This window comes from Mizuhopecten yessoensis, unplaced genomic scaffold (genome assembly GCF_002113885.1).
Source record: "Mizuhopecten yessoensis strain PY_sf001 unplaced genomic scaffold, ASM211388v2 scaffold11145, whole genome shotgun sequence".
Taxonomy (NCBI): Eukaryota; Metazoa; Mollusca; class Bivalvia; order Pectinida; family Pectinidae; genus Mizuhopecten; species Mizuhopecten yessoensis.
In genome coordinates, this window is record NW_018408902.1 from 3,450,225 (window position 1) to 3,476,235 (window position 26,011).

General features: G+C 36.0%; 1 protein-coding gene across 1 annotated transcript in view; it reads right to left on the reverse strand.

Moving 5' to 3' along the window:
- Nucleotides 1–5,369: 5,369 nt before the first annotated feature.
- LOC110466790 overlaps nt 5,370–26,011 on the reverse strand; it is a 74,252-nt gene continuing 53,610 nt past the window's right edge. Inside the window, exons 3-9 of the mRNA XM_021523547.1 lie at nt 17,863–17,911; nt 13,104–13,148; nt 10,347–10,491; nt 8,856–8,997; nt 7,288–7,356; nt 6,245–6,339; nt 5,370–5,956 (exon numbers count right to left, since the gene is read on the reverse strand). Coding sequence (XP_021379222.1) covers nt 5,907–5,956; nt 6,245–6,339; nt 7,288–7,356; nt 8,856–8,997; nt 10,347–10,491; nt 13,104–13,148; nt 17,863–17,911 — 595 coding nt within the window. The 3' untranslated portion in view covers nt 5,370–5,906. The remainder of the gene's footprint in view (nt 5,957–6,244; nt 6,340–7,287; nt 7,357–8,855; nt 8,998–10,346; nt 10,492–13,103; nt 13,149–17,862; nt 17,912–26,011) is intronic.

A 26,011-nucleotide genomic window follows, 5' to 3' on the forward strand; every position in this document is an offset into this window, starting at 1 on the left:
CAAAAGGTGCTTTCATGACTAAATTACTTGATTTCGACAATTGATGAACATTTCGGATATATCGTTATCAAGCGCCCACACTCGTACGCATTCACAACATGCTACACTTGTAATATCACGTGACTTTTTTTTTGAAAAAGGATTTCCTGTTGATTTAAATGATAGGATCTATGACTCTTGAACATCACACATTACAACGCAATTACACTAAATCCTAAACTCTACCTTAGCACATACAGGTTATGGGTCATTACAACGTGTCATGTGTCCACTTGGTCGTAGATGATCAGTTTCTTATTGAATTGAGTGGGTAGAAGTAACACATATCATAAACTTCATTTTTGGATGGCTGGGATAGATTTCAACCCTTTCATCCCCATGTAATTTTAATAGACTTTACCTTGCATTGATCTGGATGAGTCAATTATGGTCTAAAGTGGTGAAAGTGTTAGGTATGACATTGGATATTGACTTAAGATGACATTGGATATTGACTTAAGATGACATTGGATATTGACTTAAGATGAACTGAACAAGTATTGCATGAAAACAGTCATACATATATTGTTTGTTAGTCCTTAACATTTGCATTGGGATACAGGGCCTTGTGTTAACTTGGAAGGCAAATCCAAACATCAACTGAAAGTATATACAAAATGAGACTATTCCTCTGGACAAATGTAGAAAAACTATAACGAAACACAACAATTGGTTGTAGTTTTAATATAGGATGTATATATACATATATTAATTACAATGGCCAATGCAACATGGCTTATACACGAACTCTTCGAACAAAGGTGCCATGCCGAAACGGACCAAGTTTGCATGGCATATTTTCTTCGGAAACGGCGAGGGCTGAAGTGCATCCTCAAAATTTAAGAAGTTACGCTCACTTACGTTAACCCTTTCACCCCTATATAACTTAAGTAGTCTCAACCATGCACTGATCAGGACAAGTCTATTATGGTCTACAGTGGTGAAAGTGTTAAATGGAAAGAACGTTTAGAGAATGGCGTTCAGAGAATGGCTAAAGTCATGATTGTGTGTGATGTTACCCAACGATCATTCTTATCTGTAGTGAGTATATGGACTTTCAATAGAATTCAAGAATAATGTAAACAAACAATATCTTTTAACATCACCGATAAAGTATTTTCTTAACAACACAATTATAAAAAAACCCAACATAAATGACAACAATTGAATATAAAACGAATAATTTCATTGAAAAACTTAACACTCAATAATTAAAATCTATCAAACACAACAGTCTATGACATGGATATACCCATGCATTTCTGATACATTTCGAATAACGTCAGAAATAGGTCAAAGGTTGGAGAAATATATCATCAGAGGTTAAACAACATCATCATCGCAATCCTGTTGTAATGACCAACTGAACATGATCATTGATTTTAAATACATCTTTATTTCTAAAAAGAATTTAAAACATTTGCCACTATTTTTCTTGCATATGTAAATTACCAAATGTTCTTAAAATAACGTAATCATTTGATTATTATGTTGTTAAATAACGCAAAACCAAATACTTAAGACATCTTTACGAGTAAGGCAAATATGCGGTTAAGGAACCTTCAACTTTGCATTGTCTACGGCAATATAGTGGTATACAGTTGAGATCCGTTAATCCAGCCACCAATACGGTCGTTTTACTATACAAAATTGTTCACTCAGGTTTCACTACAATCAATGCAGTTTTTAGGCGACAGATTATCCTTTTTCTGTACAAAATTGTTTAATAAAAGTTTCACCGAAATCAATACAGTGTTTGAGGGGACAGATTGTCCATTTTTATCTGATCTATCCAAAATCAGTGCCGAATTTTCGCAGACAGATTTTCCCATTTCTTCACAACGTTATCACTTTCAAAGTTTATATCAATTTTTGCTGGAAAGGAATGTGGCTGGATCATCGAGACTCCCCCATACGTAATGTACACATACTACCTCTACATTTAAGGTGATACACATGGGATAGTAATGGTATCTGGTATATAACACTAATGTAACATGGTGATGATTACATAACAGCGTCAACAGGTATACTAACTACTCATACAAACATTCGATCAACCTTCATTCGTCAACAGACTCTCCGCTATACTATATACTAGGTACATCTCATAATCACTCTACTACTGTGTGTACAAGTTATACGTTCAGCACATTAAAATATGTTCGCGTTCGGCGACCTACTTTCATTTTACTCTTACTAATATTCGATAACGATCAAACCGTTTAAACATTGCACATATACAACAGTTATATAACTATATTGCACCAAAAAGCAATTTTGTTTAAACACCTTAAATTCTTGTGGAGAAAAAAGAAATAACTTTACAAACGGAATCTCAATTTTGTAAATAACTAGATATATCATTAAATTTTATTTCTAGCGAATTACTGGCAAAACTTTAAGGCCTAATAGCATAAAGTTAATAGTCTACAGTTAAATATTTTCATAACTATTACACTGACTATTTTCTTCAAAAAACTATTTTTATTATAATACTAAAGATGCTATGTGATAACGGTGTCACACATGTTGAGTATTTTTGCTTCCACTGCAACTTTTGCAGCACAAGAAAACAATCAGGGCAAGACAAAATGAAGGACATGGTACACATATATATTTTGTCTGTTTGTAAGGGGTTGAGACAGTGAGATACATTCTATTTGATATAGATATATATATGTAACAAGCCTGTCTACCTACACTGCAGGTACTATCACAAATATACAATATTGCAATGTCACCCTTTTCAACCAGTGTAACCAAACCGAGTGCTACATCGTCGAGTCCCACGTGGCTGATACCACATGCCTAGATGTATATTTGTGAGACCACATTGGAAAGGACCTTTATAGGCTTAGCCAATTTGTTGAAATGAAATACCTAGCTATCCCTACAATTTGTATAAACGTGTTCAATATTTACCGTTCGTATGAAACGTGTGTTGACCCCGAGTATTCTAACTACGGGAGATGAGGTTCATTGGTGAATTAAATACCAGGATGAGTATATATCAACAATGTTGTGTTCAGAAACACATACAAAAATTGCACCAAGTATTTACCCTCGTCAACTGTAAAGTCATGAAATCCTATTTACAGTTTAAATGGTCAAATCATGCTTCCTTTATATATTTTTTAAAATTACAGATCAACGTAAGACACATACATGAGACTGCACCTATACAAGCTGGTGATTAATACAGTATGTCAACAATGAGTACCACTGCACCATAAAGCGGTGTTGTCCTTGTAGGACGCATCAGTGATGTTAGGGCCCCGAAAGATGGGAAGTCCAAATCGGTGTAAACTACTGTATACAGCCATTGCACTGCACATGAACTAAGAGCTTACCAACACGTTGGCTGTATTTGGTCGGGGCTTAATAAACAATTATCTGAACGTGATATTTCGTGTATAGTAATCTATAATAGTTGGAAGGTTTTATAAGTTTTCAGCAAAAGACAGCTGTAAATTAAGGTACTCATTCGTTGGTGTTCATTGATATGTCATTACCTGCCTCGGAGAATATTTGATCGAGTATAAACTACATTTAATTCCAACGAATATCATGTAATCAAAACGGATGCATCATTGTTCCTCAATAGTACCCTAGATCAACTGTATTCTAGATAAAATGTGTTTCGTTTGTATAACAACTAGTATATATAATCGGTATAATTACCGATGCTATTTATAGGATAACTTGATAGGCAAAACTGCCTTTTTACGAGAGGTTCAGATTAAATTGTTAGACAATCTCTTAGATTATAAAAACAGCATTGAACACCCATACTCATGTAACTATGAATTACCGTGCGCGGTATAGCAGATTATAAATATACACATTTTAGTTAAATGTTTCAATGAACTTGACAAAATAATGTCCTACTCTTTGCTTTATTTATTTAAGTATTAACCAGTGTATATTATTTTACAATTATGATTAATTCATCATTGAATCTTTGTTTCAGAACAATATGATACTGCTTTTGATGCGAATCCTTCTTCAAAGCTTCAAAAAACCACCTTCAAAAACAGATCTGAACAGAAAAACTTTATACCCGACGCCAGGTTCACGAACATTTTTTTTTTTAAAGAAATTCCTAAACTTAAGTATTTCCATGGAAAACAATGCTAGAATTAAGGAGATGTTTTTTATCTTTTGTGTTTTCCTTAGCTTTGAACACCAGTATTTCCTTAAGTTCAGGAACTTTCATGGTACTAGAGAACGTCAAATCAGCTACAGATATGTTTTTGCCAGAAAACTGCAAGAAAATACACTTAGGGTATTCGTTCAATGTAAGCTGTAACCTTCATAATGCTACCAGGATATTTTTCTCATTCATCTACTGGATTACCCAGCTGATAGTTGAACAATCGGATTCCTGTTATGAAAGGAAGTTTAAAGATGACAAAGAGCTATGGCGGGTTGCTATGCCTATATCCCTAAAGTTGAGACCGCTAGTGCGCGCGTGCCACCGTGTACTGTTATGACGCGTCCTCGGGTATTTTTTTTATACAGTTAGCTCTATCGGAATCCGGTGTCTAAGAATTGATTAATGTACACAGCCGAATTCAGGGCCATGGCTATTGATACATGCGTGTCACGATAAAGACTCAACAAAAAGCTTATTTCGCGTTATTTCTAAGAATTCAACAAATGGTTTGCTGTATGTAACACAAGATGGTACAATCATTACCAACGAATTTTGAACGGATCTAATTTTCATTACTACTGCCTGCGTTAGTTTTTGCTTGGCCTTTTTTATTCTAACGCAACAATCCCACGTTTTTATGTTGTATTTCAGCATAATTTGTTCGTGTTTAAATAATAGAAAAAAATACTAGTGCCAATTGAAGGGTAAAACAATTCATAAATATATTTTAAAACGATGTTTTATCTACAAAGCGTAGCTGTATTGTTCACGTGTACAGTAATTTCTTGACATGATTCCATAGAAGATAAATCAATAGGTATGTAATTGAAATATAAATAAAGTGTACCATTGATTTGAAAAATATTTTATTACTTAATTAAGGAAAAAGATCACATGCCTAAATGTTAAAAAAAAGGAACCTGAACGTGGATTCGAACTTGCACCGTTCACTTCGTCTGATCACAAGTTAACTGCGTTATACATTCGGCTACTACATCGGACATAGACGAAGATGCGAATACAAACTGTTTCAACCCAAGAAACACCTGTCGCTTTTTAAGAAACTCGCTCAACCCTGTTTTTCATTATCTTAAGCACTTTCCCAAAGGAGGACCACTTTTCCTGAATAGATTTGTTTTTGCATATTACATAACGGAATAATAAAGCTTATTCAAAAGTTGGTCCTCGGATGGGAAAGTGTTGAAAGTGTTTTTTTGAAGTCTGGGGAAACCCCATCACTTTCATAGAGATAGTGAATATGGCTAAATTTGCGATATAATATTAAGTATATCTAATATTTCAACAGTTCAAAAATTCAGTTTCAATTGGTTTAATTCTATGCATTTTCGCTGCTAGAAATTATTTACTCATTAATATTTTTTCCGTTTTCATAAATGCCGACTTAGGGAAATATGGGCGGTATTCCGCCATAGCTCTCTTAACTTATCGTAATTTAGATTAATGCAGTATGAAAACAATCAGTCAAAACTAAAAATATATTTCTAACATAAATACTATATTCCTAAAATAGCATTATCTGAATAAACCGTCAGATATCTAACATGAGTCATGAGACGTATATCATACACATGAGATCAGTTACAACTTATACATCTGGGATGATTGCGTTGCTATAAGATGGGGATTATTTATAGGCATGAAACACCAGTATATACATATCTTTTAAGACCTAAATATTCCCAAAGTTTTATGTTTCCCTCAATTTTTCCACATTTTCTCTCAGCATTTGAACTTGTTCTGAAATGAAAAATAATAAACAAAATATAAGCTTTTGTCTTTTAAATGGTAGATTTACTATCAAAATTTCCATGTTCGAAAATCAAATACTAGTACTACAGATGGTGCATCATAAATATGTAATTGACGTGCATAGATAATCATATTTATTATGTTAACAATTATCAATTTTCTCTAAACTTAATGAATTTTAATATCATGGTATTGAAAAATAATACATTTATGTCATCACTACCATATAACTGTGGATAAATATCCTTTAGCATGGTTAGAGTTATACCCCCTTACCTTCTTTCAGATTGGCAATGGTCGATTGTTTCCTGAGGAACTCTAAGCACAGATCCTTGTTTAACCCAAAAGATCGCATGTTGCATGTGAATGTCCTGTGAGAAAATTATTAACATTAGAGATCCATCAATCAAACCAAAAGAATTATTTATATTGATTATTTAATGATAATGAAGTGATTTAAAATCATTCTAACTACTTTGATTCTGTGTCATTCGTACGGTTTGTTTCCATTAACCGGTAAAACCACAAAGCATTCATATCTGTGGTTTCTTGTACAATGTATCAATGATTTTAACAAATCAATGTCGATATTTTCATGCTTATGAAGGTTAAATTCCGGCAGTGACCTTGACAAACACTGAAGTTGATCATGGTTCTACGTCAGCCTTGGTTTATCATTGAATTGCAACATGATGACCATGCTTATCCAGATTACCATATTCTGAACTGACCATGATTGAAATAATTATATTAGAGATGAACACAGTTCATTATTTTCTTTCTACATGTGTTTAAATGGTGGTTAGCCATAATTCCAGAAAATAAATATATGAAATATTTAAACCCTTATATATGAAGAAACTGCCGATTTGATATTGCTGTAACTATAAACTTTATTTCATAAGTAGTGGTGATGATGACATGAAACGTGAATTATGAAGAAACTATGAAACAAACTATTGATCTTACTTTTGATACTGATATAAGGTATTAAAAATTCGAGTTAACATTGGAGACTTGCAGGATTTAAAAGAAAAGGCATTTTAATAAGAACACTTCCCTGTATAAGCCATTTCATATGGTTAAACCAACATATTACATTTTTAGTCATGGCCTAGTTTTTTTTCACATGAAAGCATTTTTTATATACTTTTCTTATTTATCAAGCCTCAAACCACGGTTTATGGACAAATATTGACCAACCAACATAAATTCCACTAGGATATATATTAGACTTCAAGATTTTTTAATTCACTCCAGGCACGCATATCATATCGTGTGTAACAGGAGGTCTATTAGGTGAGTGGGTCAGACCTTACCCAAGCTGCCCAAAGGTGATGTTCTCCTGAAACTCTTGGTCATCAGTTTGAGCTTGGTCTGTTCCTTGGCTGTCAATGAAACAATGGGAAATGTTACCATCACCCAATGGGTTTTTTATTCACCTCACGTCCCAGACACATACTTTTTGTCAGCTTTAATTAAACAGAGCTTTTATCAAATCCCCCCAGAAAATTTATTCAACAAATGATCTAGACCAATATTTCTTTTAAACAATGAGAGCTGTGGTCACGACCCTATGGAAATTTTATTCAACACACATTGCAGACACATAAGTTTTGTCAGTTTTCATTGAAACAATTGAGCTGTTATCAAGTCCAAAGGAATACTTAATCCACACAAATTCTAGACTGATATTTGTTGTTCATTTCAATAGACAATGGGAGCCATTGTCCCAACCCAACGTAATTTATATTCAACATGTTTTTAGATAGGTATGCTTTGATAAATCATGGGAGCCGAAAAAACAACCCAATGAAAAGATACATATATTTTGTGTTTCCTTCAATGAAAAACAGTAGCCATTATCATCACTACCAGACAGAACTTGTATTTAACACATGTTTTAGAGAGATATGTTTTGTTAATTTCAATAACTAATAGGAACTGTAATCACAACCCAACAGAATATATAATATCCCATATCTGTCAGGCTTAAGTTCCCATTCAATAATTGCCCTATCAACGGTCCGTTTTCAACATTTTGTATGCACATTACATAACAGCAAAGCCAGGGTAATTTTGATGGTTAATATGATAAATACAGATTAACATATAATTCATGAGGCTACGTCACTGGTATCCATGCAATTACTGTCCTTAACGCGGCTTGATTTCAACAAAATGTATTATGCATATCCATATTTTAATTTGCATAACATATTAGCAAGTCCTTCACTAATTATGACTATACCAAACCTGAAACATTGACCACAGCACCAACGTACAATGTCCTGGATTTGGTTTGGTTTGTTTGATGTTTTGTTAGCTTCAGTATAGTCTAAACCAAAAGATAGTTGATTTTTTATTATTTTTTGTATTTCACAAATTTAAAACGTCAACATATACATTCTTTGCTATTTAATGATCGTCATTAATTATGAATGAATTTAGACAACCCTCACATTTTGCCATTGGGTTTGATTTTTTTTTTTTTTAATTTTGATTTTTTAACATGTCACAAAAGATGGCCAGACTTGATCCTGGTTTTTGGAAGGATGGAATAAATAAATAAATGGGCAGTGTATTGTAACCACATTAGTCCCTACAGATGTCTGGATAAAACAGTGTGTATCAAACATAGATTCATAATAGACAGGAAAGTATATTTATAACATGGTCCTGATGGTCAATAAGCACAGGACACATGTTGTTCTGAGAACTTGCTTACAAATGGAAATTAAACGACCAGAGGAAATATAGAGGAAAGAGATGCCACACTTTAATGTATTCTCTTATCATTACAGATTGAAGTCCATCAGTTACATGACTGGTTTGACTCCACTTCTGGTTGTAACTCCATTAGTTTGAAGGACTATTGGCTATTTACCTTGTACACATGGGTTGCCGTGCACGCTCACACTGAACGGCATCAAAGAAGGCGGCATTCCAGAATCGTAATGACTGCCATATTGGTTGTTCTCGCAGAAAGCTGTACAGGAAGTTACGTCCACTCACATTACCATGGTGACCTGCATCATTATAAAAAGTCATTCAATTTAAATATATTTTTGTAAGATTTAGATGGAATTACAAATAAAAACAGTTTGGATGCAATTTCAAGGTCAGGTGATGACGTTAGCTGTAATCTATTAAACATCACTAGATAAGGTGATGAAAAATAAATAGTGGGCAATCGAATAAGAGTCCCACAACCATAAGATGCATGTAAAAATGTGTATATATATGTATATATAAGATGGCTATTAGTGTACCAAATGGCATGGCATTGCAACTGTATTACTGTAAAATTTTGGGAGATGTTTCTTTGATCTGTCTAATATCATTACTTTCATTTTCTGTTACTGTTACCTTAATTGACCTTTCTGATAATGTCACCTTAGTCTTTTCACTACTTTCACCTTTAACTTTTCCTTTCTGTTACTGTTGCCTTGACCTTTCTGTTACTGTTGCCTCGACCTTTCTGTTACTGTTACCTTGACCTTTCTGATAATGTCACCTTGGTCTTTTCACTACTTTCACCTTTAACTTTTCCTTTCTGTTACTGTTGCCTTGACCTTTCTGTTACTGTTGCCTTGACCTTTCTGTTACTGTAACCTTGACTTTTCTGATAATGTCACCTTGGCCTTTTCACTACTGTCGCCTTTTATTTTGACCTTTCTGTAACTGATACCTTGACCTTTCTGATAATGTTGCCTGTTACTTGATTGTTTCTGCTGCTGTTACCTTGACCTTTCTGATAATATTGCCAATAACTTGACATTTCTGATGCTGTTACCTTGACCTTTCTGATAATGTCACCTTGGTCTTTCCACTACTGTCATCTTTTACGTTGACCTTTCTGTGCCTGTAACCTTGACTTTTCTGATTGTCACCTAGTTCTTTCCACTACTGTCGCCTTTTATTTTGACCTTTCTGTAACTGATACCTTGACCTTTCTGATAATGTTGCCAATAACATGACATTTCTGATGCTGTTACCTCAACCTTTCTGATAATGACACATTGACCTTTCTGATAGTGTTGCCTGTTAATTGATTTTTTCTTCTGCTGTTCTTATAATGTTACATTGACCTTTCTCTTGTATAACAGTTGAATAATTTTACTATTTTTCTTAAAGATTTCAGCAGTAAATATAAGCCATACCCTAACAAAACAGTGTCCAATCTAAAGGTTGACAGTTGTCATTACAAGCTCTCCATTTGGAACAACAGCGTCTACTGTATTCAATTACAGAAGATGGATGGACTCGAGCTACAAAACTGACTACTGCGGTGGCCTTTGTGAAGGTATGTGACCACGACAGAGATCAATAATAGACCATTTTGATCAAATTTCTAGAAATAGTGTTGTATTCTCACTTTCATAGAAGAAGGTAAAGCACATGTTCATCAGGGACTTTGCAGGTGAGAAGTCTTCTGCCTCGTTACACTCGAACAGGACAACAGCAAAGTACTGCACCAACTGGAAAAATATCTGCTCCGATACATTCTTATTGTGTACTCTCTGAAACAAATACAATACAAAATTAATTGAACTTCAATTTAGTTTAACTTAGTTCATTCTGAATGCAGGCATATCTGCCTTTATATTCAGATGATTAAGTCCCTATTAAAGAATCAGAAACTTTTTCTTCAGATTAGTTGTAAGACTTTGTGTAACATTAGTAAGTATCAATTTATCATCCTTGATAATTGAACTTTGTCCTTATTTTAATGCCCAATATTAATGTATGTCCTTGTTTTTGAACTTTCACCTGACCTTGATACCCAATAATTCTCTATTATTTGTATAATACAGTCTAGGATCCATCATTAAAAATTATCAGATCTGTCTCGAGCCTATACGGGAAACATCTGTCATTATTGTCAGTCTGTTGGTTATAAAGTATGTATGAATCATGCTTTTAACCCATAATAACCCTTACTTAGAATAATCTTAGTCCATCAGCTTTGATGTAAAGCTATATAAAATAGGAATTTACTATCTAGATTATATATTAATAACTGAACAGAAATTTGTTAAAAATTGATGGCAATACAAACAAGAGGCCCATGGGCCTTAACGGTCACCTGATATATTTATACAGAGAGTTAATTTTTGTTTTTAGCATGAACAGAAATATTATTCAAAGTGACAAAAAACAATAAAAGCACCTTATTCAATATCTAGCATGCAGATTTAAGACTGAAAGTATTTGAAACTAGCACCTCTGATTCTAAACAAGGAAAATGAGGAAATTTTAGCACACAGACTCCATTGGGCCCCATCCTACAGCCCTTGGGGGTAGGGATGGCCCAAAATTTTCAAAGTATCAAACTGTCAACTAAGGGGTTATAATTCCAATCAAGTTATCGTTCAACATGTAATATTCAAAGTAATTCATTTGCCATTATAAACCATAACAAATTTTGCACCCCCCTCCTCCTTCCCCAGGGGAAAACGTGAGACCCTAGGGTCATAAAATTCACAATTTTGGTAGAGCACCTAAAAACCATTCCATCTATGAAGAGTATTTGATTCTACCATATCTGGTCTTGAGAAGAAGATTTTGAAATTTCAGTCAATTCGACCCTTTTTGGCCCCACCCATCAGCCCCTGGGGTTCAGTCAGGGCTGATATGTGCATACTATCAAACTGCTACCAAATACTGATAATGCTAACCTAAATTGAATTACTTCCAATGGCAATTAAACAAACGTTGGTCCAAAATGTGATTTCCCTATATAAACTATAGTAAAGTTTATCCCCTCCCAGGGGGAAACGTGAGACCCCAGGGTCAAGAAATTCACAATTTTAGTAAAGCACCTTAAGACCCTTCAATCTATGAAGAGTATTTGATTCTACCATATCTGGATCTTGAGAAGAAGATTTTTGAAATTTTAGTCAATTTGACCCTTTTTGGCTGGCCCCTCAGGCCCCTGGGGGCTGGGGACCATATAATTCACAATTTTAGTTGACCTTTGGCCATGGAAAGTTTCTGCAAAATTTCATTGAAATTGGTTCAGGGGTTTTGGAGAAGAAGTCGAAAATGTAAATTGTTTACGGACGCACAAGGACACCGGACGCCGGCGGACAAAAGGCGATCGCAATAGGTCACTTGAGACTTTGTCTCAGGTGACCTAAAGTCTCAAGTGACCTAAAAAACAACTGTTGGAAATGACTCTAGTCTACTTGTACAGTAAGCCCCCAATAGAATGTCCCTCATGCGACTTGCCAATCTGGTTTTGGGTAGGGTGATACTTCTATAGGGCAACAATTTTGTGTTAGAGTAAGGTTTATATGTAAGGCCACCATCTCGTATTGGATACGGTGCGGTTTATATAGGGCCATCATCTTATATTAGATAGGATGAGGATTTATATAGGGGGCGCCACCATTTCTATCATAGAGTGCAATAGAAGGAGAAAGCTGTAACACAAATGTCCATATATAAAAACATGAATGTCCATTTCTTCTTTTTCTTTGATTTGTGAAAGACACTGTTCTTTACTCTACCATTAAATTACCAAGCACGGAAAAAAGACATTAAATGACTCAATTTCCGTCGAGATGTTTTCTTCGAGAATCGGTATCTTGTATCGGTGACAAGTGATCAGAGGCGGTCTGTCTGTATTGTCTCAGCATTTAATTACATTGAGTTACAGAAAGAATCAAGATGGTGTGTTCTGTCTGTTTGGACTGTATCGTCAAGGAAATCTCTACGGTGTCCACGGCCACTAGTGCCCTTCTCTGTGGTCAGCCAAGGGATAACTTTCATCTTGGGAAACCATTTTGATTAGTTTAGCAAAATAAGGATACCATTCACAGCTGCCAACATTAATTATCCTTACGCATATACGCTGCCTTTCTAGACTACTGGGAGAAAATTCTTACTAAATACCAAATCACCATGGTAACGCACATCACGGTTGGTGCAAAAAGTATGAGATACTGCTTTTATTTCTATGATTCTTTTACAGCTACACTACAGAAATAGGATAGCAAGATTTAAACATTCTGATATATTCATCACCGGAATAATATGGGCCGTAGCGAACTTCCGGGATATACTGATACATGTACAAGTAATATCATATGCTAGAGAGCAACACTAGCCAAATATAAGAATCACCCACCTGTGAATTGACATATCTTGCAAACCACAAACGGCCAGGTGCAAACTGTAATGATAAATAATAACATACACCAATGAGAATATAGATAAAATAGTAGCTAACAATCAGTTAATTTATATATGAGTGATGTATTGATCCCCTGTATAACAAATATAATTACTATTAGTATAGGGGAGCTCTGTATGTGGTTCATGATGGGACTTCCCTTGGAAGCACTGGATACAATTTTTTCTTTTTAGTACAGTTCACAGACCAGTTTCTCTAAACAAGTTCTCCAATTAATTTTTACTTCCTACTACTGGTAGCTATTCAATAACACAACATGAGTGGTGACTTATCCTTTCTAATGACTGCTATGCAAGCTAGCTTGCTCTTGAAGTGCACTCCTATTCAGGATAAATCAATATACACACGACTCCCGAAAGAGACTGCATGGTTATTATATCCGGTCGTTTTAATTTCCAAGATAACTTTTTACAGTAATCAGAACCTGCTAACCTGTAGAAAGTGTCAGATGTTTTTAAAAATGTTTAACCTTTTCTGAAAGCCTCTAGTGCTGTCATTTTGTCTCAGTACCACAGGGCCTACAGCAATTAAGTGATGGTCTGATTATTAAAAGGCTTGCACTAATTAATGGAGACGTCAGTATTACAAGGTTTACATCAATTAAGTGATGGTCTGATTATTAAAAGGCTCCCACTAATTAATGGAGACATCAGTATCACAAGGTTTAAATCAGTTTAGTGGAGGTCTCAGTATTACAAGGAGAAGCTTACAATTTAAGTTAAATCTACCAGATATGTATCACTAATTTGAAATAATAATTGATAAAATCGCCTTCACAAACACCAGGTTAGGTTTAAAATTAGGTTAAGGTTTAAAGAGCTTATCTAAATACATGTATGACCTGTTGTACTTTTGGTTAACTCACCTAACAAAGCTAAGCATGACCTGTTGTACCTGTAATTAACTCGCCTGACAAAGCTAAGTATCACCTGTTGTACCTGTCATTCACTCACCTGACAAAGCTAAGTATGACCTGTTGTACCTGTAATTAACTCGCCTGACAAAGCTAAGTATCACCTGTTGTACTTGTAATTCACTCACCTAACAAAGCTAAGTATGACCTGTTGTACTTTTGGTTAACTCACCTAACAAAGCTAAGTATGACCTGTTGTACCTGTAATTCACTCACCTAACAAAGCTAAGTATGACCTGTTGTACTTTAGGTTAACTCACCTAACAAAGCTAAGTATGACCTGTTGTACCTGTAATTAACTCACCTGACAAAGCTAAGTATGACCTGTTGTACCTGTAATTAACTCACCTAACAAAGCTAAGTATGACCTGTTGTACCTGTAATTAACTCACCTAACAAAGCTAAGTATGACCTGTTGTACCTGTAATTAACTCACCTAACAAAGCTAAGTATGACCTGTTGTACCTGTAATTAACTCACCTAACAAAGCTAAGTATGACCTGTTGTACCTGTAATTAACTCACCTAACAAAGCTAAGTATGACCTGTTGTACCTGTAATTAACTCACCTAACAAAGCTAAGTATGACCTGTTGTACCTGTAATTAACTCACCTAACAAAGCTAAGTATGACCTGTTGTACCTGTAATTAACTCACCTAACAAAGCTAAGTATGACCTGTTGTACCTGTAATTAACTCACCTAACAAAGCTAAGTATGACCTGTTGTACCTGTAATTAACTCACCTAACAAAGCTAAGTATGACCTGTTGTACCTGTAATTAACTCACATAACAAAGCTAAGTATGACCTGTTGTACCTGTAATTAACTCACCTAACAAAGCTAAGTATGACCTGTTGTACCTGTAATTAACTCACCTAACAAAGCTAAGTATGACCTGTTGTACCTGTAATTAACTCACCTAACAAAGCTAAGTATGACCTGTTGTACCTGTAATTAACTCACCTAACAAAGCTAAGTATGACCTGTTGTACCTGTAATTAACTCACCTAACAAAGCTAAGTATGACCTGTTGTACCTGTAATTAACTCACCTAACAAAGCTAAGTATGACCTGTTGTACCTGTAATTAACTCACCTAACAAAGCTAAGTATGACCTGTTGTACCTGTAATTAACTCACCTAACAAAGCTAAGTATGACCTGTTGTACCTGTAATTAACTCACCTAACAAAGCTAAGTATGACCTGTTGTACCTGTAATTAACTCACCTAACAAAGCTAAGTATGACCTGTTGTACCTGTAATTAACTCACCTAACAAAGCTAAGTATGACCTGTTGTACCTGTAATTAACTCACCTAACAAAGCTAAGTATGACCTGTTGTACCTGTAATTAACTCACCTAACAAAGCTAAGTATGACCTGTTGTACCTGTAATTAACTCACCTAACAAAGCTAAGTATGACCTGTTGTACCTGTAATTAACTCACATGACAAAGCTAAGTATGACCTGTTGTACCTGTAATTAACTCACCTAACAAAGCTAAGTATGACCTGTTGTACCTGTAATTAACTCACCTAACAAAGCTAAGTATGACCTGTTGTACCTGTAATTAACTCACCTAACAAAGCTAAGTATGACCTGTTGTACCTGTAATTAACTCACCTAACAAAGCTAAGTATGACCTGTTGTACCTGTAATTAACTCACCTAACAAAGCTAAGTATGACCTGTTGTACCTGTAATTAACTCACCTAACAAAGCTAAGTATGACCTGTTGTACCTGTAATTAACTCACCTAACAAAGCTAAGTATGACCTGTTGTACCTGTAATTAACTCACCTAACAAAGCTAAGTATGACCTGTTGTACCTGTAATTAACTCACCTAACAAAGCTAAGTATGACCTGTTGTACCTGTAATTAACTCACCTAACAAAGCTAAGTATGACCTGTTGTACCTGTAATTAACTCACCTGACAAAGCTAAGTATGACCTGTTGTACCTGTAATTAACTCACCTGACAAAGCTAAGTATGACCTGTTGTACCTGTAATTCACTCACCTGACAAAGCTAAGTATGACCTGTTGTACCTGTAATTCACTCACCTGACAAAGCTAAGTATCACCTGTTGTACCTGTAATTAACTCACCTGACAAAGCTAAGTATGACCTGTTGTACCTGTAATTCACTCACCTGACAAAGCTAAGTATGACCTGTTGTACCTGTAATTCACTCACCTGACAAAGCTAAGTATCACCTGTTGTACCTGTAATTAACTCACCTGACAAAGCTAAGTATGACCTGTTGTACCTGTAATTCACTCACCTGACAAAGCTAAGTATGACCTGTTGTACCTGTAATTCACTCACCTGACAAAGCTAAGTATCACCTGTTGTACCTGTAATTCACTCACCTGACAAAGCTAAGTATCACCTGTTGTACCTGTAATTCACTCACCTGACAAAGCTAAGTATCACCTGTTGTACCTGTAATTCACTCACCTGACAAAGCTAAGTATCACCTGTTGTACCTGTAATTCACTCACCTGACAAAGCTAAGTATCACCTGTTGTACCTGTAATTCACTCACCTGACAAAGCTAAGTATCACCTGTTGTACCTGTAATTCACTCACCTGACAAAGCTAAGTATCACCTGTTGTACCTGTAATTCACTCACCTGACAAAGCTAAGTATCACCTGTTGTACCTGTAATTCACTCACCTGACAAAGCTAAGTATCACCTGTTGTACCTGTAATTCACTCACCTGACAAAGCTAAGTATCACCTGTTGTACCTGTAATTCACTCACCTGACAAAGCTAAGTATCACCTGTTGTACCTGTAATTCACTCACCTGACAAAGCTAAGTATCACCTGTTGTACCTGTAATTCACTCACCTAACAAAGCTAAGTATCACCTGTTGTACCTGTAATTCACTCACCTAACAAAGCTAAGTATCACCTGTTGTACCTGTAATTCACTCACCTGACAAAGCTAAGTATCACCTGTTGTACCTGTAATTCACTCACCTAACAAAGCTAAGTATCACCTGTTGTACCTGTAATTCACTCACCTGACAAAGCTAAGTATCACCTGTTGTACCTGTAATTCACTCACCTGACAAAGCTAAGTATCACCTGTTGTACCTGTAATTCACTCACCTGACAAAGCTAAGTATCACCTGTTGTACCTGTAATTCACTCACCTGACAAAGCTAAGTATCACCTGTTGTACCTGTAATTCACTCACCTGACAAAGCTAAGTATCACCTGTTGTACCTGTAATTCACTCACCTGACAAAGCTAAGTATCACCTGTTGTACCTGTAATTCACTCACCTGACAAAGCTAAGTATCACCTGTTGTACCTGTAATTCACTCACCTGACAAAGCTAAGTATCACCTGTTGTACCTGTAATTCACTCACCTGACAAAGCTAAGTATCACCTGTTGTACCTGTAATTCACTCACCTGACAAAGCTAAGTATCACCTGTTGTACCTGTAATTCACTCACCTAACAAAGCTAAGTATCACCCGTTGTACCTGTAATTCACTCGCCTAACAAAGCTAAGTATCACTTGTTGTACCTGTAATTCACTCACTTGACAAAGCTAAGTATCACCTGTTGTACCTGTATTTCACTCACCTAACAAAGCTAACTATCACCTGTTGTACCTGTATTTCACTCACCTAACAAAGCTAATTATCACCTGTTGTACCTGTAATTAACTCGCCTGACAAAGCTAAGTATCACCTGTTGTAACTGTAATTCACTCACCTAACAAAGCTAAGTATCACCTGTTGTACCTGTAATTAACTCACCTGACAAAGCTCCCCAAACTTGGCTTTCTCTGTCTGTGCTATGGAATGACTGGAAAGAAAAGATAACAATTACAACCTTTTCACCCAATGAGGGCAAATTCATCTTAACAGCGAATATTAATACCCAACATACAATAAAGAAATAACATGTGAAGGGCGAAGTTAACACAGGGAGAACCTGGCATTTATTAGAAAAAGGCGAATATTTGTCCTGGCACACATGTCCCAGTATTCAGCACAATGCTGCTAACAAAACACACCAGCATCTCTGGGATTGTTTGGAGTCAGAGAGAGAGACAAAAAAGTTAACCCAATCATTGATTATTCATTGAGTCTGACACTTCCTCACAGAAAAATGATCCAATTTGTTTGATGGTAACCCAGCAGCAGGGTTTTAGATGAGGGACCAACATAAAAGGTGTTGTGATTGCCAATATGAGGTGTTTTTTTTACACTGAAACTCACATTATGGTATTTTATTGGTGATAAGAAAAGGAGGCCTGTGCATGAAAACATTTCAATAGTAGGGGGTCACTGGGGCTTATTACCGGATATTAGCCTTTGTTTTACCAGTCATAGGCCCCGACTGGACATCGTGGTCCGCCATTTTGGTTCTGATATCACAGCTCAATGTAATATGTTACACATATGCTGTCTCTCTCCAAGAAATGTAGTACTTCTTATATTTATTTTCTTCAAAAGAGCCTAAGATTTAAAGGGGTTATATTAAGTAAAATGACAACCTAAAAATCCAGTCTATACTGAAAATATGTATCTCCTAACGAAAGTGTATGTGGTTGACAATGACATGACCTGAAGCCAACGTTCAGTGTGGTCAGTTTCATCTTTTGGGAAAGCCGTTAATAAAAATAGCTACGACCGAAAAAGTGCAACATCCGGGCCTTTCAGTGAGAAGTAAATTAACATGTACAGTACTACGCTGTCGGCCGACAACACAGCGTCTGTTTCGAGTCTGAGTCCACACAAAGTGCATTCTTGAATGTACACAATACATTGCAAGTAAGAATTATAAGTATCATAATATATACCTCTAATCAGATATTTCTGTTCATATTTGGAGTTGAATAAAAACGAACAGGTTTAATTAGAACATGCATGCACCGTGAGGGTGCCGCAGGGAGAATAACAGATCAATCGATAATTTATAACGATGTTTCAGATTAAGGTGATGTTGGAAGATGATTTTGATTCAGGATCAATGCATGTGCTTGTATTCCAGAGAGGCTAAGTGAATAAAGCGAGAAGTTACCTTCCCTCCTCAGCTGGAAAGACATTTTTGTTAGCTAGAAATACAGCTTTACATTTAAGGATTTCCCCATTAGATCTTTAAAGTAGCATTGTACTTCTTAGACATATTTAGATTTTGTCACACATTTCCTTCCCTTGAACATTTTTCAAAAATAGGCAAATATGCTAACCATACCTTTATACCAAGACCATAAGAGTATATCTTAACTCATTCATCCCTACATATTTAAACTGGACTTGCCCAGTCTTAGATTTGGTAAGGTTCAAACGAGACTTTAGGGATGAATGGGTTAAACTTTAAGTTCACCCGACCTATCTTCCATGAGAATTTCTTTAATTACGTTACATAGAATTGTCTTCCCACACTATAATATCCATTTAAATTTTATAAACACTACACTGCTACATAGAGTGCCCTCCATCCCAAACTTGCTGTGTGTGCATGTTTGGTAGTACACTAACTCATGCCTCAACTATGCTTTGCTCCACAGCCATCGACCAAAAGACACCAGAGGAGATTACATGTTATACAAAACATTACACTAGGATACACTAAAATTGATTTTATTACAGCCAATGGTTCTTATCTGGCATTAAACATGCAATTACTACATAGCTGTTTCTTCTCTTCATGCAATGCTCAACTTCAAAATGGCTGTTGTTTATATCAAGGTCAAAGCATTATTGCTAGCAATGTTACCGAGCAACATTAAAACGAGTTGGGGGTGTCCGATTCCTCGTCTTCAGTCCCACCTCTGCAGCCAATTATGCCTATTTAAATGGCATATTTGTAAAAGAAGTGTAGGGCAATTTTCTAAAACTGCAGATTAGTAGATCAATACACGTTTGAAATAATACGGCCATTTTATTCATGACTGCTTTTGGAATTTGAATATTTGGACAGTTATCCTAAAAATGTCAAGGAATACAAGAAATATCCTAGTTTCCAAAAGTCTCCAAAAGAATGTCAATACCCAAACCCATCCTGTCCAATCACTAAAGACGTTCTTCCATTGTCTGTAGTAATGGCCAACTAAGGATTCACAAAGATTTCTACTTTACAGAAATATCAGCCATACCATTACATCAATTAATTGGTCTCTATCACTACATATAATTTTTATTTGTACAGTCCCCTCCCTTACAAACATAATAGTAATTTATTGGCCCATCTCCTTACAGACATTAGAGCAATTAATTCAGTCCCTCACCTACAAATATTTTAGCAAAGCTATTGTTTGTTCTTTTGTTCATTTGATAAAGTGACGGTTAATGATTGTGTATAGGATCCTCCACAGTGACAGTAAATGATTGTGTATAGGATCCTCTACAGTGACAGTAAATGATTGTGTATATGATCCTGTACAGTGGCAGTAAATGATTGTGTATAGGATCCTGTACAGTGACAGTAAATGATTGTGTATAGGATCCTCCACAGTGACAGTAGATGATTGTGTATAGGATCCTCTACAGTGACAGTAAATGATTGTGTATAGGATCATCTACGGTGACAGTAAATGATTGTGTATAGGATCCACTACAGTGACAGTAAATGATTGTGTATAGGATCCTCTACAGTGACAGTAAATGATTGTGTATATGATCCTGTACAGTGGCAGTAAATGATTGTGTATAGGATCCTCTACAGTGACAGTAAATGATTGTGTATAGGATCCTCTACAGTGACAGTAAACGATTGTGTATAGGATCCTGTACAGTGACAGTAAATTATTGTGTATAGGATCCTCTACAGTGACAGTACATGATTGTGTATAGGATCCTCTACAGTGACAGTAAATGATTGTGTATAGGATCATCTACGGTGACAGTAAATGATTGTGTATAGGATCCACTACAGTAACAGTAAATGATTGCATATAGGATCCTCTACAGTGACAGTAAACGATTGTGTATAGGATCCTCTACAGTGACAGTAAATTATTGTGTATAGGATCCTCTACAGTGACAGTAAATGATTATGTATAGGATCATCTACTGTGACAGTAAATGATTGTGTATAGGATCCTCTACAGTGACAGTACATGATTGTGTATAGGATCCTCTAAAGTGACAGTAAATGATTGTGTATAGGATCTTCTACAATGACAGTCAATGATTGAGTATAGGATCCACTACAGTGACAGTAAATGATTGTGTATAGGATCCTCTACAGTGACAGTAAATGATTGTGTATAGGATCTTCTACAATGACAGTAAATGATTGAGTATAGGATCCACTACAGTGACAGTAAATGATTGTGTATAGGATCCTCCACAGTGACAGTACATGATTGTGTATAGGATCCTATACAGTGACAGTAAATGATTGTGTATAGGATCCTCCACAGTGACAGTACATGATTGTGTATAGGATCCTGTACAGTGACAGTAAATGATTGTGTATAGGATCCTCCACAGTGACAGTACATGATTGTGTATAGGATCCTATACAGTGACAGTAAATGATTGTGTATAGGATCCTCCACAGTGACAGTAGATGATTGTGTATAGGATCCTCTACAGTGACAGTAGATGATTGTGTATAGGATCCTCTACAGTGACAGTAGATGATTGTGTATAGGATCCTCTACAGTGACAGTAAATGATTGTGTATATGATCCTGTACAGTGGCAGTAAATAATTGTGTAAAGGATCCTCTACAGTGACAGTACATGATTGTGTATAGGATCCTCTACAGTGACAGTAAATGATTGTCTATAGGATCCTCTACAGTGACAGTAAATGATTGTGTATAGGATCATGTACAGTGACAGTAAATGATTGTGTATAGGATCATGTACAGTGACAGTAAATGATTGTGTATAGGACCCTTCACAGTGACAGTAGATGATTGTGTATAAATGATTGCATATAGGATCCTCTACAGTGACAGTAAACGATTGTGTATAGGATCCTCTACAGTGACAGTAAATGCTTGTGTATAGGATCCTCTAAAGTGACAGTAAATGATTGTCTATAGGATCCTCTCCAGTGACAGTAAATGATTGTGTATAGGATCCACTACAGTGACAGTAAATGATTGTGTATAGGATTCTGTACAGTGACAGTAAATGATTGTGTATAGGACCCTTCACAGTGACAGTAGATGATTGTGTATAAATGATTGCATATAGGATCCTCTACAGTGACAGTAAACGATTGTGTATAGGATCCTCTACAGTGACAGTGAATGATTGTGTATAGGATCCTCTACAGTGACATTAAATGATTGTGTATAGGATCCTCCACAGTGCCAGTAAATGATTGTGTATAGGATCCTCCACAGTGACAGTACATGATTGTGTATAGGATCCTCTACAGTGACAGCAAATGATTGTGTATAGGATCCTGTACAGTGATAGTAAATGATTGTGTATAGGATCCTCCACAGTGACAGTATATGATTGTGTATAGGATCCTCCACAGTGACAGTATATGATTGTGTATAGGATCCTCCACAGTGACAGTACATGATTGTGTATAGGATCCTCTACAGTGACAGTGAATGATTGTGTATAGGATCCTCTACAGTGACAGCAAATGATTGTGTATAGGATCCTCCACAGTGACAGTACATGATTGTGTATAGGATCCTCTACAGTGACAGCAAATGATTGTGTATAGGATCCTGTACAGTGATAGTAAATGATTGTGTATAGGATCCTCCACAGTGACAGTATATGATTGTGTATAGGATCCTCCACAGTGACAGTATATGATTGTGTATAGGATCCTCCACAGTGACAGTAAATGATTGTGTATACGATCCTGTACAGTGACAGTAAATGATTGTGTATGGGATCCTCTACAGTGACAGTAAATGATTGTGTATATGATCCTGTACAGTGGCAGTAAATGATTGTGTATAGGATCCTCCACAGTGACAGTAAATGATTGTGTATAGGATCTTTCACAGTGACAGTAGATGATTGTGTATAGGATACTCTACAGTGACAGTAAATGCTTGTGTATAGGATCCTCTACAGTGACAGTAAAGGATTGTGTATAGGATCCTGTACAGTGACAGTAAAGGATTGTGTATAGGATCCTGTACAGTGACAGTAAACGATTGTGTATAGGATCCTGTACAGTGACAGTAAATGAGTGTGTATAGGATCCTTCACAGTGACAGTAGATGATTGTGTATAGGATACTCTACAGTGACAGTAAATGCTTGTGTATAGGATCCTCTACAGTGACAGTAAATTATTGTGTATAGGATCCTGTACAGTGACAGTAAATGAGTGTGTATAGGATCCTTCACAGTGACAGTAGATGATTATGTATAGGATCCTCCACAGTGACAGTAGATGATGGTGTATAGGATCCTCTACAGTGACAGTAAATTATTGTGTATAGGATCCTCTACAATGACAGTAAATGATTGTGTATAGGATCATCTACAGTGACAGCAAATGATTGTGTATAGGATCCTGTACAGTGACAGTAAATGATTGTGTATAGGATCCTCTACAGTGACAGTAAATGATTGTGTATAGGATCATCTAGGGTGACAGTAAACGATTGTGTATAGGATCCTGTACAGTGACAGTAAATGATTGTGTATAGGATCCTTCACAGTGACAGTAGATGATTGTGTATAGGATCCTCCACAGTGACAGTAGATGATTGTGTATAGGATCCTCTACAGTGACAGTAAATGATTGTGTAAATGATCCTCTACAGTGACAGTAAATGATTGTGTATAGGATCCTCTACAATGACAGTAAATGATTGTGTATAGGATCATCTACAGTGACAGTAAATGATTGTGTAAAGGATCATCTACAATGACAGTAAATGATTGTGTATAGGATCCTCTACAGTGGCAGTAAATGATTATGTATAGGATCATCTACTGTGACAGTAAATGATTGTGTACGGAATGAAATTGTTCATAAGTGCTTTATCATGGCAACATGCACTCCCTCTATCTTCAAGTATTTGTCAATGGAAGAAAAACAATTAGTTAAAAATCATGTATTTCATTATAGATGAATTTATTCTTTTGATGACAATCATGTAAAACTGTGATTAAGATCATCTTGTATGTCTCTGACAATTATTTCTTGATATTACAATGAACAAATGTTAAATATATTGTGATACGGAAATTGTCATATCTGATGACATCTTGCATTGTGTGAACCTTTCATCAATTTTAGTCTTGATGAGAGTTATTCAGGTTTTATAAGCTGATATGGTTGTTATATAAAAAAAACACAATAGAATTTATAATATGTAGATATTTTTAGTTTTTCAAAAAAACTGTTTTGAATTTGAGTAAAAACTTCGTTCCATGAGTGAAGTTAAGGCTAAGATAACTAAACTGACAAAACATCACACCATGATACGTTATTCTATTCCACAAGGGATCGTGAGAACCCGTAAGTTACACTTTGTTGTCTTCACTGCTCTTTTGTTCCTCAAGAAAGCAACCATTACCTTTAAATTTGAGGTTTTTTTCCGTAGCCTATGGCTCATTGTATTTCAAGGTTGGCTTTCTAGTGTTTGACTTACACAAGTAAGGGGAAAGTAATCTCTTTACGGTTTTGTTCACGACAAATACAGACCTACAATAAAAAAAAAAACATACCGAAGATTTTCTGAGCCTACGTATTGTCAAGGCATGAAGCTTCTGGTGTTGACTGAGAAAGTAATGTAACCTTATTAAATCTCACCCTATATATAACCTGGAACCTGTATAAACTAAACTTCAAACTATATGCCATAAAGTTTTATTATACTGCCACCGTTTGTTTGGAGAAGGCATTATAAAGGATTTCCTCAGAAAAGAGACAAAGAGAGACTGAAATAAGATGGCAGTAAGTGAGATGGCCAATGAAACAAGGGACGTTATATTGAGGTTATGCTGTAAAGATGTTACTTTTTACAAAAACACTAATTTCAGGTTCTGCCAAATGGACAGAAAGGGTGTAAGTTCATCTATGTTCTACTGTATAGAAAGAATGGTGGTCGCCTTATGTAGGTTATGCTGAAAAGACAGATGTGAAAGGGTGGTCTTCACTAGTAAACTCCAGATCTACTGAGTAGACAGAAGGGGTGGCCTCTCATGGCAATTTCTATACTATTATTGTCTGCACTAATAAAGGACTAGGTTTGAAGCCTATGAAATATTTATGTTTTTTGCTTTCATGCTCAGAAAATGCATTATCAAGCCAACAATGGAAGAAGGCTATATTTGGCAAGATTGTTTGAATACATTTGGATAACAGTTTTTTTGAGCTTTCAACCCCCATATGACGCACTATATCCAGATGTAATGGGTTCCCCGTAGTCAGGAAGCTACACGTATGTAACACTGAGTCCCGACGGCAGCCTCTAGAGACACAAACATGGCTGCCACTGTCGTGTGCCTTCCCCATCAGATACTGCACCGACAACAAAAACCGCCTCAAAACTATTATACGCTATTCTTAATTAAACTCGTAAATGACAAGCACTTGATGAGCGAGCAGAGTTCCGCAGTGTCAATGCAGTCACTATCAGAGCCAGGTTGACGTGGTCTTTACTCTGCAGGAAGTGACTGTGCCACAGGTCAGCAAGCATCGTGGGTAATTACGGGGAGAGCAGTAATGACAAGGGAGGGGGTTGGCTTCTTGAGGAGATTCACATGGTCTTCCCTAGCAACTATGGGAGTTTTAGTGATCTCTAAATAGGGAAACCATATAAAACAGAAATTGATTAATCACCATAGTTCAACATACCAGCTAATTGTTATTCTATTATGGAACAGCAACTTGTACAGAGAGATCTAATTGAAGGAAAGTGCCAGATGTAGGGTGATATGCACCAGTTGTAGGGGGGTGATATGCACTAGTTGTAGGGTGATATGCACCAGTTGAAAGGTGATATGTGC